This window comes from Engraulis encrasicolus, chromosome 11, assembly GCF_034702125.1.
Source record: "Engraulis encrasicolus isolate BLACKSEA-1 chromosome 11, IST_EnEncr_1.0, whole genome shotgun sequence".
Lineage (NCBI taxonomy): Eukaryota > Metazoa > Chordata > Actinopteri > Clupeiformes > Engraulidae > Engraulis > Engraulis encrasicolus.
The window spans coordinates 2,054,551-2,069,550 of NC_085867.1; the positions used below are offsets into that span (position 1 = coordinate 2,054,551).

Sequence of the window (15,000 nt, forward strand, 5' to 3'; positions counted from 1 at the left end):
TCTTATTTACAGTGCGTGTCGCTTGCTGGCTAGTGTCTAGGCCTGGATTAATAATCTGGCATGCAGGGCATTTCCCGGCCAGTGGGCCAATATTTTTGTATTTTCTGAATCATCATAAAACAGATCTGCCATGGTTGTTGATGATTCATTCAATTATCCATACATAGCGAGTGAAAAGTTGATCATTTTGTTTTAACTAGCAGAGAGATACAGAGAGAGAGAGAGAGAGAGAGAGAGAGAGAGAGAGAGAGAGAGAGAGAGAGAGAGAGAGAGAGAGAGAGAGAGATTTACAAGTCTTTCATCCCACTGAGACCCCATCCCATTTATACATGATGGGGCTGTGCAAAAATGCCCGGCTTTTTTTTTGTTGCCTCAGTCTAGCCCTGGCAAGTGTAGTGTAGTGAAGTGTGCTGAGTTGGGAGCTGCTGGAGGACGTATTAGCGCATGCAGCCATCCCCGGCTAAACTAAAGATTAGAGGTGCTCCGATCACCATTTTTTGGGTCCGATCACCGATACCGATCACCAAAAATCTTTATCTGCCGATTACCGATCATTGCCGATCACAAAAATGATTTCCTATTTTTTTAATAGCCTATTAATTATCCTTATTGAATACCATTTCTGCCCATAAACCAATCAATCTTAATTTGCACATGTCTATTATTAGGCTATTATTAGGCTATTATTATTATTATTATTATTATTATTATTATTATTATTATCTTTCAGACTAGTGTTGGTAATACAGTCTACAGTATTAATCAATGTATAAGTTATTGCATAGAATAACTAAACTATTTAAGATTGAATTGAAACCAATGATACCTTGATTGAAACTGAAACATTACATCAAATAGTCTTCCACATACGAGAAAAAAACAACCTGTCGCTTTAAATGAGCAGCCTCGTGAGGAGAGCCCCTCCCCTCTCTGTCACCGTCCACATGCAGTTGCAGTGCTCCACTACCGTTCTGAATCTCTCTCTCAAGTTTTAACCACATCTGTCGCTTGGTGTTTCAGCGACTATCAAACTAATCGACTGACTGCCAACTTTAAACAACTTTGAAAACAATAATTGACATGTTTGTGCTGACAACGTGAAGTTGTCGCGTGCTGACAAAGGCAACTACACAGGTTATAACGTAACATGGCTCACTGGCGAGTACTCAATCGCAAATTACATTGTCACTCAGGTAAACGGCGCATGGATCGGAAAATCAGATAATTGTTGATGCAGATATGGTTATGAATGGTGGAAATGAAGGGGGGAATGGCGAAAAGTTATAGACAAGCAAAGATGCCTTCTTTTGGTGCAGTTGCAGCTGTGCAGAGCCAGCGCCTACATGCAGCGCCAGGTGTAAAGGCAAATGGTTGCGTGAGGAATTTAATATCTCTCGATCGGTTTTTTGATCGGCATGTTTTTCCGATCACCGATCAGGCTATTTTTGGCCATTATCGGCCGGTCATGATCGGCAGCCGAGCAATCGGAGCACCTCTACTAAAGATGCACAGGATCCAAGATCCGGTTCCGGATCCGGCAGGATAACAGGGTTTTTCACAGGATCCGGATTCGGCAGGATCTTAAGTAGTGGATCCGGTATCCGGCAGTTACCCTAAAAATCAGGATCTGGTGCATCTCTAGCCTAGGTTTTTCAATCAGTCTTTCACAACCCCAATTGCTGTATGGAGTGAAAGAACTTTGGAAGCGGCCAGTGCAGGCAGTGTGGCAGTAAGCCAATGAGTCTAAAAAATAGTTTGAGCCAACGTAATAAAAAGGGCCCACATGTGCGAGTAGGCTATGTGTTTCAACCCTTTCGTAGGATCCGATATCCGGTTCCGGATCTGGCAGGATCTTAAGCAGTGGATCCGGTATCCGGCAGGATCCTAAAAATCAGGATCCGGTGCATCTCTAGTCTAAACCCATCGCGCTAGCAGTCTGTGGAGTGAGAGGAAACTGTTTATTTTCACTATGGGCTCGTGTGGCTGGGCCTTGTCTGTGGTGTGGTGTGGTCCCAGGCTGACGCGGTCTGCAGTTAGTCAGTGGAGGCAGTCCAAAGCGATGTGCGGTATACACAAGCCAGCTCGGTGACAGGGACTTTAAAATGGGACACCGACCATCCATCCACTATGATTGTTGTGGCCTAGGGCCAGATAGACAGACAGGCAGCAGACCCGTGTTTGGCATTTCTTGTTCTCTCTTCGTAACAAACAGAACTGCCATGGCTGATAGTTCGGGATGCCAAATGATGTTGTAGTTAGGGAGTGAGAAGTTGATGACTTTGTTTTAACTTGCAAAGAGGGAGGTTTACAAGTCTCTCAGGCTCCGTTAAACAGTCACTGTAGTGGTAGGCTAGCTGAGGTAGTAATGTTGATATTCTTGCATTCATTCACACTGTTGGTACAAAGGAGAATTCCAGACCCTTTTCATGAGAGCAAGGGCTGCATAACGAAGCCATTGATACAGGTCTACCAAGGACACCAGGTCAATGAAAGTCCCTTCACATCAACCTATAGGCTGCCTGCATTCAGATAGCCAGTATATGCAGATAACCAATATATACAGTACAGTTCCTTAGTTCTAACTCATTTTCATACAGAAGTTCAGGGGATGCAATGTCATCAGGAGGAAGGCCTTTGACTGAAAGTTTGCCAAGTATGTAAACGAAACATCTAGAAGTTGTTGTAATTTCTGGAACTTCGCTCTAATTCAGATTTTAGATAACAATAAGTGGTGGTTCCACAACGCAATGCCAGAATCCTGCCCAGTGTTAGTTGGATAATTGGATGTACCATAATCGCTAGGCTAGCGCTAGCCCGTATGCTAATGCAGTGATTCCCAACCAGGGGTACGTGTACCACTAGGGGTACGCGAGCACACTGCAGGGGGTACTTGGAAAAAAATAACTTTAACAAATATATGGAGCTTTGTTACATTGGGATGGAGAAAGCGATATAGAACTTGACTTAGGGGGTATTCATGGCACAACGAACACAAGACAAAAAAGGTTGGGAAACACTGTGCTAATGCTTGTCTGTCTATTGTTCTTATACAGTCTACTATAGTACAGTCTAACCCGAGTCACTGTAGATTATGACAAGGTCTGGTGGCCATCATGTATCCATATGGGTCTAACCGAGCGGAAACGTCTCCCTTTGACATCTCCATTGAGCCGTGGCCCACAATGAAGCCACTTTCCCCCAAAACAAGTTTAAATAATTAACGACGCCATGTTAATTAGAGGAGCATTTGCGCCGTGGCCGCCCCAACAAACATCTTTTTTTTTTCGGAGTGAGTTTAGCTTGTCGGCCTTGAATGTAACACCAGCCAGCAGCGAGCCCAGCAATGGGTTCAGCACAGCCAGCCACTTTAGCAGGGACGTGGGAAAGTGCAATTTCAGACCAAACACTCTTTTTTTTACAAAGCAGGCGGCACCTTTAATGATGTGAGCAGCTCTGTTTTAAAAGGGGGCAAGAAAGCAGGGCCCCCTCGCAGGGCCACTGAATGTTTTGCCCAGGCCCAGGACAAACTCAGCGGAAAGGCCCCCCCTCCCCTCAATATATACAATGTAATGAAGACCCAATTCTAGTGCCCGCCCACCTCCCCACCTCCCCTCAATATATACAATGTAATGAAGACCCAATTCTAGTGCCCCCCCCTCCTGTCTCCTTAGGCCCGGGACAACTGACCCATTTGCCTCCCACATCCCCCTTGTTGGTCCCCCTCCCTCGCTCCAGTTGGCCTGCTTATTTACCCCTGTTCGGATTCCCAACTTTGGGAATGTCGTTCATTGCACATCTGGAGGGAATTATATCCCTGTCCTGCGCGCTCCGCTCCCAGTGCACGCCGGCGGGGTGATGAGGTCACTATGGCACGGCTAACAGAGGCGCTTTTGTCTGCCGATGCCGGCATGGATGGTGACGTCACGCACGGGCCAGCCCTCACCTCAAGTGGAAAGAGAAAAAAAAGAAAGATGGAAAAGAAAAAGGGAAAAAAGAGTGGAGGGAGGGTTAAAAAGTGGGATTGGGTGGTGTGTGTGTGTGTGTGTGTGTGGGGGGGGTAACAGAGCAAAGGAGGCAGCAGCTGCCAAAAGAGGGCTGTCTGATACACAAACCAAAATGCTCCTGAAAACCATCAACTTCACAGACCAGGAGTGCGTTTCTCGAAAGTGTTGTCCCTAAGTTAGCAACTTACTTAGTGTCAATGCCATTTCCCATTGGCAACCCGCTACGTTGCTAACTGGATTGCAACAACGCTTTTGAGAAAAGGGGTCCTGGACCCTTTCAGAAGCACTCAGAACCCAGAAGAAAAAAGTAGTGAGGGACTCGTGTAGCAAGCTGGGGTTGGAGAGTCAGTGTTACACACTGTTGCTATTGTTTTGTCCCATTTCATCCATAAAAATGTAGTCATGGGCAATGCACAGATCTTCACACAATACAGAACTATGCAAAACATTTAGGCTACATCTGTATAAGAGATACTTCATGATATTTTGAACCAAGAAGACACAAGGGCTCTATCTGAGTGTAAGCAACATTACACCAGTCTAAAGTCATCTCTGTTGTAAAGTCTTTGTTAAGTCTTCCTCTCCTCCTAAACATGCAGCCTTGTGCTGACAGCCCAAGGTAGTCCTCTGACTTCTCCTCTTCTTCTTCCTCCTCCTCCTCCTCCTCCTCCTCCTCCTCCTCCTCTCCTGCTGCCTCTTCCTCCTCCTCCTCCTCCTCCTGTGTGTGGCAGTGGCAGTCACAGTGGTGCAGTGCTGTCTGTCAGCCCTCTGACTTCTCCTCTTCTTCCTCCTCCTCCTCCTCCTCCTCCTCCTCCTCTTCCTCCTCCTCTTCCTCCTCCTCCTCCTTCTCTTCCTCCTCCTCCTCCTCTTCCTCCTCTTCCTCCTCCTCCTCCTCTTCCTCCTTCTCCTCCTCTTCCTCCTCATCTTCCTCCTCCTCCTCCTCCTCCTCCTCCTGTGTGTAGCAGTGGCAGTCACAGTGGTGCTGTCTTCCTCCTCCTCTTCTTCTTCCTCCTCCTTCTCCTCTTCTTCCTCCTCTTCTTCTTCCTCCTCCTCCTCCTCTTCTTCCTCCTCCTCCTCCTCTTCCTCCTCCTCCTCCTCCTGTGTGTGGCTGTCACAGTGCACAGTGCTGTCTGTCTACCGCTGGCTTCTCTGTGGCTTTCCGCCTGTTTCCAAACGTTACGTGGACGAGCAGGCATTTCCTCTCTGTAGCCTACTGATGTTAGCTGCTGCCGCTGCGATTTACGACCTCTTCTAGCCGGTCGACCCGGCCGTGAATAAACATATGAAACAGTGGCACATCTTCAACAGTGTTTGCTATTTCTTTTCTTAGCGCTGCTCTCTCATTTCGTCTGTCGCTCTTTTCTTTCTTTCTTTCTGTCCCTCTTTCTTTCTTTCTTTCTTTCTTTCTTTCTTTCTTTCTGTCCTTCTTTCACTGGAGTTTTCGCTTTTAGTTTGGATCGTATCAACATCTCATGTCATGTTCAGAGCAATTCCATCTCAGAGATGAACAGATCTTTTTCCAATCATTTTCCTTCTCTTTCCTGGGCACACACTTTATTGGTTTTCATGCCTTTTGAGATGTCTGTATAGAGGATCATACATCAAACGGTGAATAATCCATCGTATAGCCTAGCTTTGCCATCCTTAAACTTCCTCTTAATCCTCATTTCCATACATGGTATGAATGGGTTTGTGATGCTGAGATTACATGGTTTTAAAGGGGTATGCCACTATTTTGGGGCTTAATACAGTTAAAATCGCTGGCCTGGGTTTATAAAGGTGGTAAAGTGTCTTCTTTTTCATGTTAGGCTTTGTCTTGTTTTAAGACAAGTTAAAAAAGGGAGTGTCGCTAAGCTAGTGAAAGTCAATGGATCCGTGTAGCATGTAGCATGTTACACGGATCCATTGACCTTCACTAGCTTAGCGACATGCTCCCTCTTTTAACTTGTCTTAAAGCAAGACAACGGCTTACATGAAAAATAATACATTTTACCACCTTTATAAACCCTGGCCAGCGATTTTAACTGTATTAAGCCCCAAAATAGGGGCATACCCCTTTAAAGCCAACCCAGTCATTCAGGGAACGGGGAAGGCAGGGGGTTAAACGATTACACATGATGGTCAGGTTGCACATCACAACCAAACCGTTGTGATATGGCAAAATCAGATCTAAACATTTCACCTTCAACCCTCTCAGCTGTGGTGCTTAATAATTGGCCAACTACAGTAGTACGGGCTACAGTAGTAAGATCAGGTAAAATCCATCATTTAAGAGACACTGTGTGAGATTTTTAGTTGTTTATTTCCAGAATTCATGCTGCCAATTCACTAATGTTACCTTTTTCATGAATACTTACCACCAGCATCACATTCTAAGTATTCATTATGACAAAAAATTGCGCTTTTCATACATGAAAAGGGGGATCTTCTCCATGGTCCGCCATTTTTAATTTCCAAAAATAGCCATTTTTAGCTACAAAAATGACTGTACTTGGACCATATTAGAAAATATGTGTATAGTACTTAGTAAACTTTCATGTAAAGATCAAATTTGGCAATAGGCAGCCCAGTTTCAAAGATCAGCATAGTTGCATTACCTTTTTTGACCATTTCCTGCACAGTGTCCCTTTAAAACCATCATTAAAGAGATTTTCTTAAGTTCAGCAAAAGCTACTCCCCAAAGTCCACTAGTCAACCTTCCTCTTTTTTTTTTACGGCTGGCACAACAGTATGGAGATCTTCCTCCTGTCTTCCTCCACCAGATTAATGTCAGCTGGGTCGCCTAAAGTCAGCCGTAACCAGACATTTTCAAATACTGAGGTCAAATACTGTGTGCTGTACTGCATATTGTACATTTAGGATGCTACAAACACAGTATAACTCTTAGGTTTGTTTTCATTAATCACTGCCTTGAGGATAAATGATGGTGGCGGATACATCTGTAAATTGATTATTACAGATCAATTTTACATTACTGAAAAAAAAAATACAGAGGACATGACCTCTGTGTCCTCAATGGTAGTTACGGCCATGCGAGCGCCGTGCGCACCCCCTGCCGTGGAGGGAAAGGACTCCCCTGATAATCCCCCCCCCCCCCCCCCCCCCCCCCCCGCCCCACCCCCCCCCCAAAGCGCTGGAGCTTGTTAGCTCTTTTAGGAGCCCCATGTGGCCCTCTCGACTCGGACATCCTGGCGAGATGGACTCTGGCGAGATGGACTCTGGCCCTTAATTATTTATGGTATGTGTGTATCTATCTATCTATCTATCGCTTAGCACCATCGGGAGCTTTGAGAAGCTCAGACGGGGCGGGCAAGGCCGGATTATGATGCCCTAGGGACCCTAGGCTACAGGTTGCTTTGGGCCCCCCTTGAAAGCAAATTTTATGACAGTCATATAGACAGTGTTTCTCAACCTTTTTTTAGGCGAGGCACCCTTTCAATTCATGAAAAGTTTCAAGGCACCCCAAACCAACAAGTACAAATATGGCATCGCATCCGATAGAAAAGTAACACATTTGGAGACGTCACACAACCTATATTCAAAGTTGCAGCTGACTGGGGCGACCTATATTTACTTAATTGTGCGTAAATGGCAGATGAAAGATTCCACTGACTAGCATTAACTTATCAATTTAGACAAATATGTATCATATTACATAATTCATTTATCAGCCACGTTTCCGCGGCACCCCTGAGGGGGGCCCGCGGCACCCCAGGGTGCCCCGGCACCCCTGTTGAGAAACACTGAGATAGACAGTGTTATAATTATGAGATAAGAATTAAGGATGACGTGTATACCAACTGACTCAACACAACAGATGAAATTTTCAATATTGCATTTTGTCACAATTTTTGGCATTTTTAATTTCTGGCCAATCACGGGCCCCCTGGCAGGAGAGGGGCCCTAGACTGCAGCCATCTAGCCTGTGGGGCCCCCTGGCAGGTGGGGGGCCCTAGGCTCCAGCCATAACTACCCTGTGGGGCCTCCTGGCAGGTGGGGCCCATAAGCTGCAGCCATATCTACCCGGTGCGTTGATCCGGCCCTGCAGTCGGGTCTCTCAGACGGGCCTGTCTGGCAGCTCGAGAGGGTTAGATAGGCTACCGACTGGTCTGGCAGGCTGCTCAGGTCCTTAATATCAGCCTGAGTGCCGCGTGGACAACACAGCATATAAATACACATGCAATCTGTCATATTTATGTTCTGCATTATAACGGGAATTCACACACACACACACACACACACACACACACACACACACACACACACACACACACACACACACACACACACACACACACACACACACACACACACACACACACACACACACACGTGACTACATGATATTTACTACCTGATTACCCAATAGTTTCACTAGACAGCACACAGAGATAGAGACACACACACACACACACACACACACACACACACACACACACACACACACACACACACATACACACACACACACACACACACACACACACACACACACACACACACACACACACACACACATACACACACACACACACACACACACACACACACACACACACACACACACACACACACACACACACACACACACACACACGTGACTATACATGATATTTACTACCTGATTACCCAATAGTTTCACTAGACAGCACACACACACACACACACACACACACACACACACACACACACACACACACACACACACACACACACACACACACACACACACACACACACACACACACACACACACACACACACACACACACACAGTGGAGTGGAATTCTGCATCCTCTCATCCACAAAGTTCTCTTCATATCAGGTGGATGGACAGCACAAGGTGCTCTCTTTCTCTCTCTCCGTCTATGTGTGTGTGTTTGTGTGTGTGTGTCTCTCTCTCCCTCTCTCTCCCTCTCTCTCTCTCTCTCTCTCCCCTTCTCTCTCTCTCTGTCTCTTTACCTGTCTCACTCTCTCTCTCCCCTCCCTTCCCTCCTTCTATCCTCTCCCTCTCTCTCTCTCTCTCTCTCTCTCTCTCTCTCTCTCTGTGTCGCTCTCTCTCTCTCTCTTTCTCTCTCTCTCCCTCTCTCGCTCTTTCTCTCTCTCTCTCTCTCTCTCTCTCTCTCTCTCCCTCGCCGGCCTGGGGGTGCTGCATCCCTTTTCACCATATAAGGAGTTCTATAGGGACCGTCTACGTCTAGTCTACGCAGGGCACCCCTCTGGGATTGTGGGATACCCCCTTCATACATCTACATTCCTCTAGGACTTTGTTACACACACACACACACACACACACACACACACACACACACACACACACACACACACACACACACACACACACACACACACACACACACATACACACACACACACACACACACACACATACACACACACACACACACACACACACACACACACATACACACACACACACACACACACACACACACACACACACACACACACACACACACACACACACACATACGGGCGCATGCACGCACGCACGCACACACATACTTCCATCCATACACTTACCTCTGGGAACGATTAGGGTGAGCCGGGTAGAGGTCCGAGGAGTTAACAAGCTAAGCCAACTGGCAGAGAGATGAGATGAGGAAGAGAGAGATCAGGACAGGGACAAGGAGAGAGAGAGAGAGAGAGAGAGAGAGAGAGAGAGAGAGAGAGAGAGAGAGAGAGAGATGAGATTGAGGAAGAGAGAGATCAGCATTTGGGGAGGGGAGGGAAGGGATGATGGTTGGAAAAACATAGAGAGGCACTAGGAAAAGTATGTGTTTGAACAGTGAGATTACGGAAGAGAGAGAGAGACAGAGAGAGAGATTACCATCAGAGAGTGAGAGAGAGAGAGAGAGAGAGAGAGAGAGAGAGAGAGAGAATTCGAGACCTTGAGTGAAGTTGATACTGTGTGTGTGTGTGTGTGTGTGTGTGTGTGTGTGTGTGTGTGTGTGTGTGTGTGTGTGTGTGTGTGTGTGTGTGTGTGTGTGTGTGTGTGTGTGTGTGTGTGTGTGTTTGTAAGAGCATGGGTGCTTGTGTGCTTTTTAAAGTCAAGTTAATACCATGTGTGTATATTTGACTAATGAGGTTAATTGTGTGTGTGTGTGTGTGTGTGCGCGCGTGTGTCTGCGTGTGTGTGTGTGTGTTTGTGTGTGTGTGTGTGCGAGTGTGTGTGTGTGTGTGTTTGTGTGTGTGTGTGTTTGTGTGTGTGTGCGTGCGTGCGTGCGTGCGTGCGTGCGTGCGTGCGTGCGTGCGTGCGTGCGTGCGTAAGTGCGTAAGTGCGTAAGTGCGTGCGTGCGTGCGTGCGTGCCTGACTGAGTGTCTGTCTTCTGTCTGTCTGTATGTCTGTCTGTCTGTCTGTCTGTCTGTCTCTCTGTGCGTGCACATGTGCACGTGTGTGTAGTAAGGTTGACCCTCAGGCTGAAAGAGCCCAGTTGTTTTGGGGGGGTTGATATTTTAGGCCTGCAGCCGGAGAAGAGGAGAAGGTCACCTCTTCAGCAGAAGCATCACAGAGCTGACCACACCAGTCAAGCATCACAGAGCTGACCACACCAGTCAAGCATCACCCAATATCAGACAATCCATCCAGATGAAGGAACCATATTTATAATTGATTACACACTATTACGTAAAATGATGACTTCTGTTTGTCATTTGAGAACAGAACTGCCTTTTTAGAAGAGAGTAGGCCTACATCATTTTGAATCATTTTGCAGGAGAAGTGAGGTGTTTTGCCCCCGAGTTTTGAGAATTCGAGACACGATTCCAGTAATTATGTGTAAACAATCAAGAAAAACTGTAAACAATGAAACAATTACCTTACAAGAAACACATGCTGACCACACCAGTCAAGCATCTCCCAACGTTAGACAATGCAGTCACCTACTGTGGCTCTTAAACATGTGGTTCCCAACCTATGGGCTGGGGCCCACTGGTGGGCCCTGAAGGTATTCCAAGTGGGCCTTGAAATAATTTTCCAAAAATAATAATCATATTTTGGTGTGTGTTGCTGTTGTCAGAGGTGGGCCCCAAACATTTTTGACAATTTCGAGTGGGCCCCAAGTTGACATGTGATTGTCCACTCAAATAAAGTATAATTCAGAATGTATTACAATTCGTTAAATTGACGGCAGTGACCTAATTCTTCCGTAGTCAGTCTTGGAATCAGACGGATGCAGATTGAAATCTCGTACCATTGGAATGCTCCAGGCTCCAGCATGATGTAATCAAAATGCAATAATCATAATAATATAGTGGTGTGGATTGGCACTGCTTTCACGATCCGATTCGATCACGATTCGGGAGGTAGCGATTCGATTCGATCCGATCCGATCCGATCCAATTCAATTCTACAATTCATTGCAATGCATTACATTTCTACTGAAAGCAAAGCAAATGTTTAATCAGTCATGATGAGGCAATACAAGTAGTCAGATACTGAGCAACAATTTATTGGTTGTTTTCTGTATCAGTCTGTATAATTTTTTTTCATCGTAGACCAGCACCTCACACTAGCCAGGCTGTGCCTTCCTAGTGACGCAACAGCTTCAGCGTTGCTACCAGTCAGGTCAAGAGTCAATGCAAGTACTTTCTGTGTTCCCGCAAATAAGGGAACTCCTCCCACTTTGTTGGAAAGCAGACAATCACTAGCAGACCAAGGGAGGCCATTTGGGAAATGTCGTTTGGGAAATGTTAATTGTGATGCTCTTGGTCAGATCAAGACTCGAAGAGATTTGAAAGTTGATTATAATCAGGCTAACCCCACACAGCCCCCAGCTTTTTCTATGATATCATTAGTAGCTCAGTCCACTGGGCTGGCCCGTATAAATTGAGGGCTAGTCTGGAAAAAGAAAGAGAGAAAGAAAGAAAGAAAGAAAGAAAGAAAGAAAGAAAGAAAGAAAGAAAGAAAGAAAGAAAACAACAACAACAACAACAGCATCCGCCCACCGGGAAAATGCCCCATAAGACAGATTACCAGTCCAGCCCACCACAGAAACAAATACAAAGGACAAGGTCAAGAGCAGTCATTCATAGCTGACCGCCAGAGGAATCATCCACAACAATAGGCCATGCATCCCTCTCCCTGAAGCTCCATGGACCACAGTAATTATAAAATGGAAGGTGCAGTAGTTATTTCAGGAGAGGAAAGGGGCGTCGTGAGTCGGCTGTAAAACTCTCCTCACACCCAGTGCTGTTTCCCTACTACCAGGGCCGCCGAAGGTGGTGCGTCACTAGGAGGGCGCAGCCTGGCTAGGGGGCCCCCACCTGACTGGCTAAAATTGGAAAATTGCAGAATTGCAGGTACAAGATGCAATACAGTATTGAAAAATGCATCTGTCGTGTTGAGTACAGTTGTTAGACATGCTGTCTTTATGCTATCCTGGCTGGTGATTATGACTATGTATGTCTATGTAAATTTGTCGCAAAATTCCAGGGGGGCCCGGCCCAGCCTTTAGCCTAGGGGCCCCAGGTCATCTTAATCCGGCCCTGCCTACTACAGTAGATATACTGTAGAGCAGTGGTTCTCAAACCTTTTTTGTCTTGTGTACCCCCTAAGCCTTTTCGTTGTGCCATGAGTACCCCCTAACTCATGCTCTATATCTGTTCCTCTATCCCAATGTGACTATGCTCCATACATTTGTTAAAATTGCATTTTTCCAAGTACCCACTGCAGTGTGCTCGCGTACCCCTAGTGGTACACGTACCCGCGGTTGGGAAACACTGCTGTAGAGCGAGAGTGGATATGGGAAACATGATATCATCTTTTCCTTTCTTTTCAGCACCAGCATCTAAGTTGGGTTTTTTTTTCGTCCTGCTCTTTTTTCATTAGTTTGCTGGTCACACCTTTGCGGTAGCAGCCTGTGGGGGCTTGATGCAGTTACTGATTATTGCTGCTACACCACTATACACCACCCTGTCCTCTGTAGTCCTTCATGCCAACAGAGCATCTCTCTCTCTCTCTCTCTCTCTCTCTCTCTCTCTCTCTCTCTCTCTCTCTCTCTCTCTCTCTCTCTCTCTCCCTCTCCCTCTCTCTCTCTCTCTCTCTCTCTCTCTCTCCCTCTCTCTCGATCCCTCTCTCTCTCTCTCTCTCCCTCTCTCTCGATCCCTCTCTCTNTCTCTATATATATATATATATATATATATTACTCTTGCGTTTTCTTGATCTATCTATCTATCTATCTATCTATCTTCAGTACAGTACAGTATAGTATCTGTGTCTGTCTGCTTCTCTGTTGATACAACAGACTCTCACATCTTGTGTGCTCTTCCATATAACTTCTCTCACCCCTCTCCCTCTCCTCTACCCCCATCTTTATGGTTTCTCTGATCTACCCCTCCTCTCTCTCTCCCTCTCTCTCTCTCTCTCTCTCTCTCTCTCTCTCTCTCTCTCTCTCTCTCTCTCTCTCTCTCTCTCTCTCTCTCTCTCTCTCTAAGACAGCAGTGCGGTAGTAGAGCAATAGTGCTGTTGTACCCCCCCCCTCATTCATGGCCCCCATCCATCTCCTCTCCACCACCTACTGTAGTGCTCCCTACTGTACTGCACTCAGGGGCTTCAGCTCATGCTGCCCATTACATCAGTATTTCTCAAAGCCCCCCTGGGGGGTCGCGAAGGCATCACAGGGGGGGAGGGGGGGGGGGGGGGGGTTGGGGCGTGAGACATCTGAGTTCAGTTTTTTTCCCCCCGAGGAAATTATTTCCTGTCTCGCCAATAAGCCAATACGTTTTAAGCATCATATACATAATTAAAAACACTATATGAATACACATCTGCATTCCACTGCAGTCCCTCCTTGTTTTATATCACCAGTCACCTTTCTTTTGATTCTGCACAGCGCAGCGATCGTAAAATCAGGGGGGGGGGGCTCGGAAGCATCCAGACCCACCGAAGGGGGGAATGATGGGAAAAGTTTGAGAACCACTGCATTACATACACTACGCTACATACATGGCCAACGCCAGAGGAGGAGGAGGAGGAGGAGGAACCAGGGAGGGGAGGAGAAGGGGAGGGAGAGAGGGAGGAAGGGAGGAAGGAATGAGAAAGAAAGAGAGAGAGGGAGGGAAGTACAAAGACAGAGAGGGAGAGAGGGGGGGCAGAGGGAGGGGAAGACAGAGAGTGAGTGAGAGAGAGAGAGAGAGAGAGGTCCAGAGAGAGAAAGAGAGCGAGAGAGAGAGGGCAGAGGGAGGGAACGAGAGAGAGGGAGGGGGAGAGGGAAGAGAGAGTGTGGGAGAGAGAGATAGAGAGAGAGAGAGAGAGAGAGAGAGAGAGTGTGGGAGAGAGAGATAGAGAGAGAGAGAGAGAGAGGGAGGGGAAGACAGAGAGGGGGAGAGGGAGGAAAGAGAGTGTGGGAGGAGGGAAAGAGAGAGAGGGAGGGGGAAATAGGCAGAAAGAGAGAGAGAGAGAAAGAGAGGGAGGGAGGGAAAAGGGAGAGAGAGAGGGGGCAGACCCGGCCTCTGCAGGCACATGGCCAGTGAATGAGCAAAGGAACGGCCCACAGGCACACGCAGCGCACAGCGTATCGCACACAGAGACACAGACACAGGGTTAGTCCACCAGCTCAGGGGCCAACTCTCCGTGCCTGCCTGCCTGCCTGCCTGCCTGCCTGTGTGTGTGTACCGGTGGTGGTGGCGGTGGTGTGTGTGTGTTTGTTTGTGTAACGGTGTCAGTGAGTCAGTGACTTTTTACTTTGGTGCCACGCTCGCTCACTCTAGACGGACGGGACTATACTACTACTACGACTACTACTGCTGCTGCTGCTGCTACCACTACTCACCTTGTACAGCCGACTGAAGCATTGTCCGCTTCTCTTTGCAGAATGGCTGAGGCAGAACTTCATAAAGAGAGACTCCAAGCACTAGCGGTAAGTCCCCAATTTTCTTTTTCTTTCCTTTTTTTTCGTTTGGTTTGCTTTTATGAATACCTTTCTCATCTCTTCTCTTCTCTTTTCTTCTCTTCTCTTCTCTTCTCTTCTCTTCT

At 46.9% G+C, this 15,000-nt stretch overlaps 1 protein-coding gene across 3 annotated transcripts in view; it reads left to right on the forward strand.

Annotated features, from left to right (window-relative positions):
* The first annotated feature begins 14,486 nt into the window (after window positions 1-14,486).
* palm2akap2 (PALM2 and AKAP2 fusion) overlaps window positions 14,487-15,000 on the forward strand; it is a 108,012-nt gene continuing 107,498 nt past the window's right edge. For 2 of the 3 annotated variants that reach the window (XM_063209792.1, XM_063209794.1), the window contains exon 1: window positions 14,488-14,884. In XM_063209792.1, the coding sequence (XP_063065862.1) occupies window positions 14,840-14,884 (45 nt within the window). In that variant the 5' untranslated portion in view covers window positions 14,488-14,839. Of the gene's footprint in view, window positions 14,885-15,000 lie in introns of all 3 variants that reach the window. The other variant, XM_063209793.1, reaches the window with a different exon arrangement.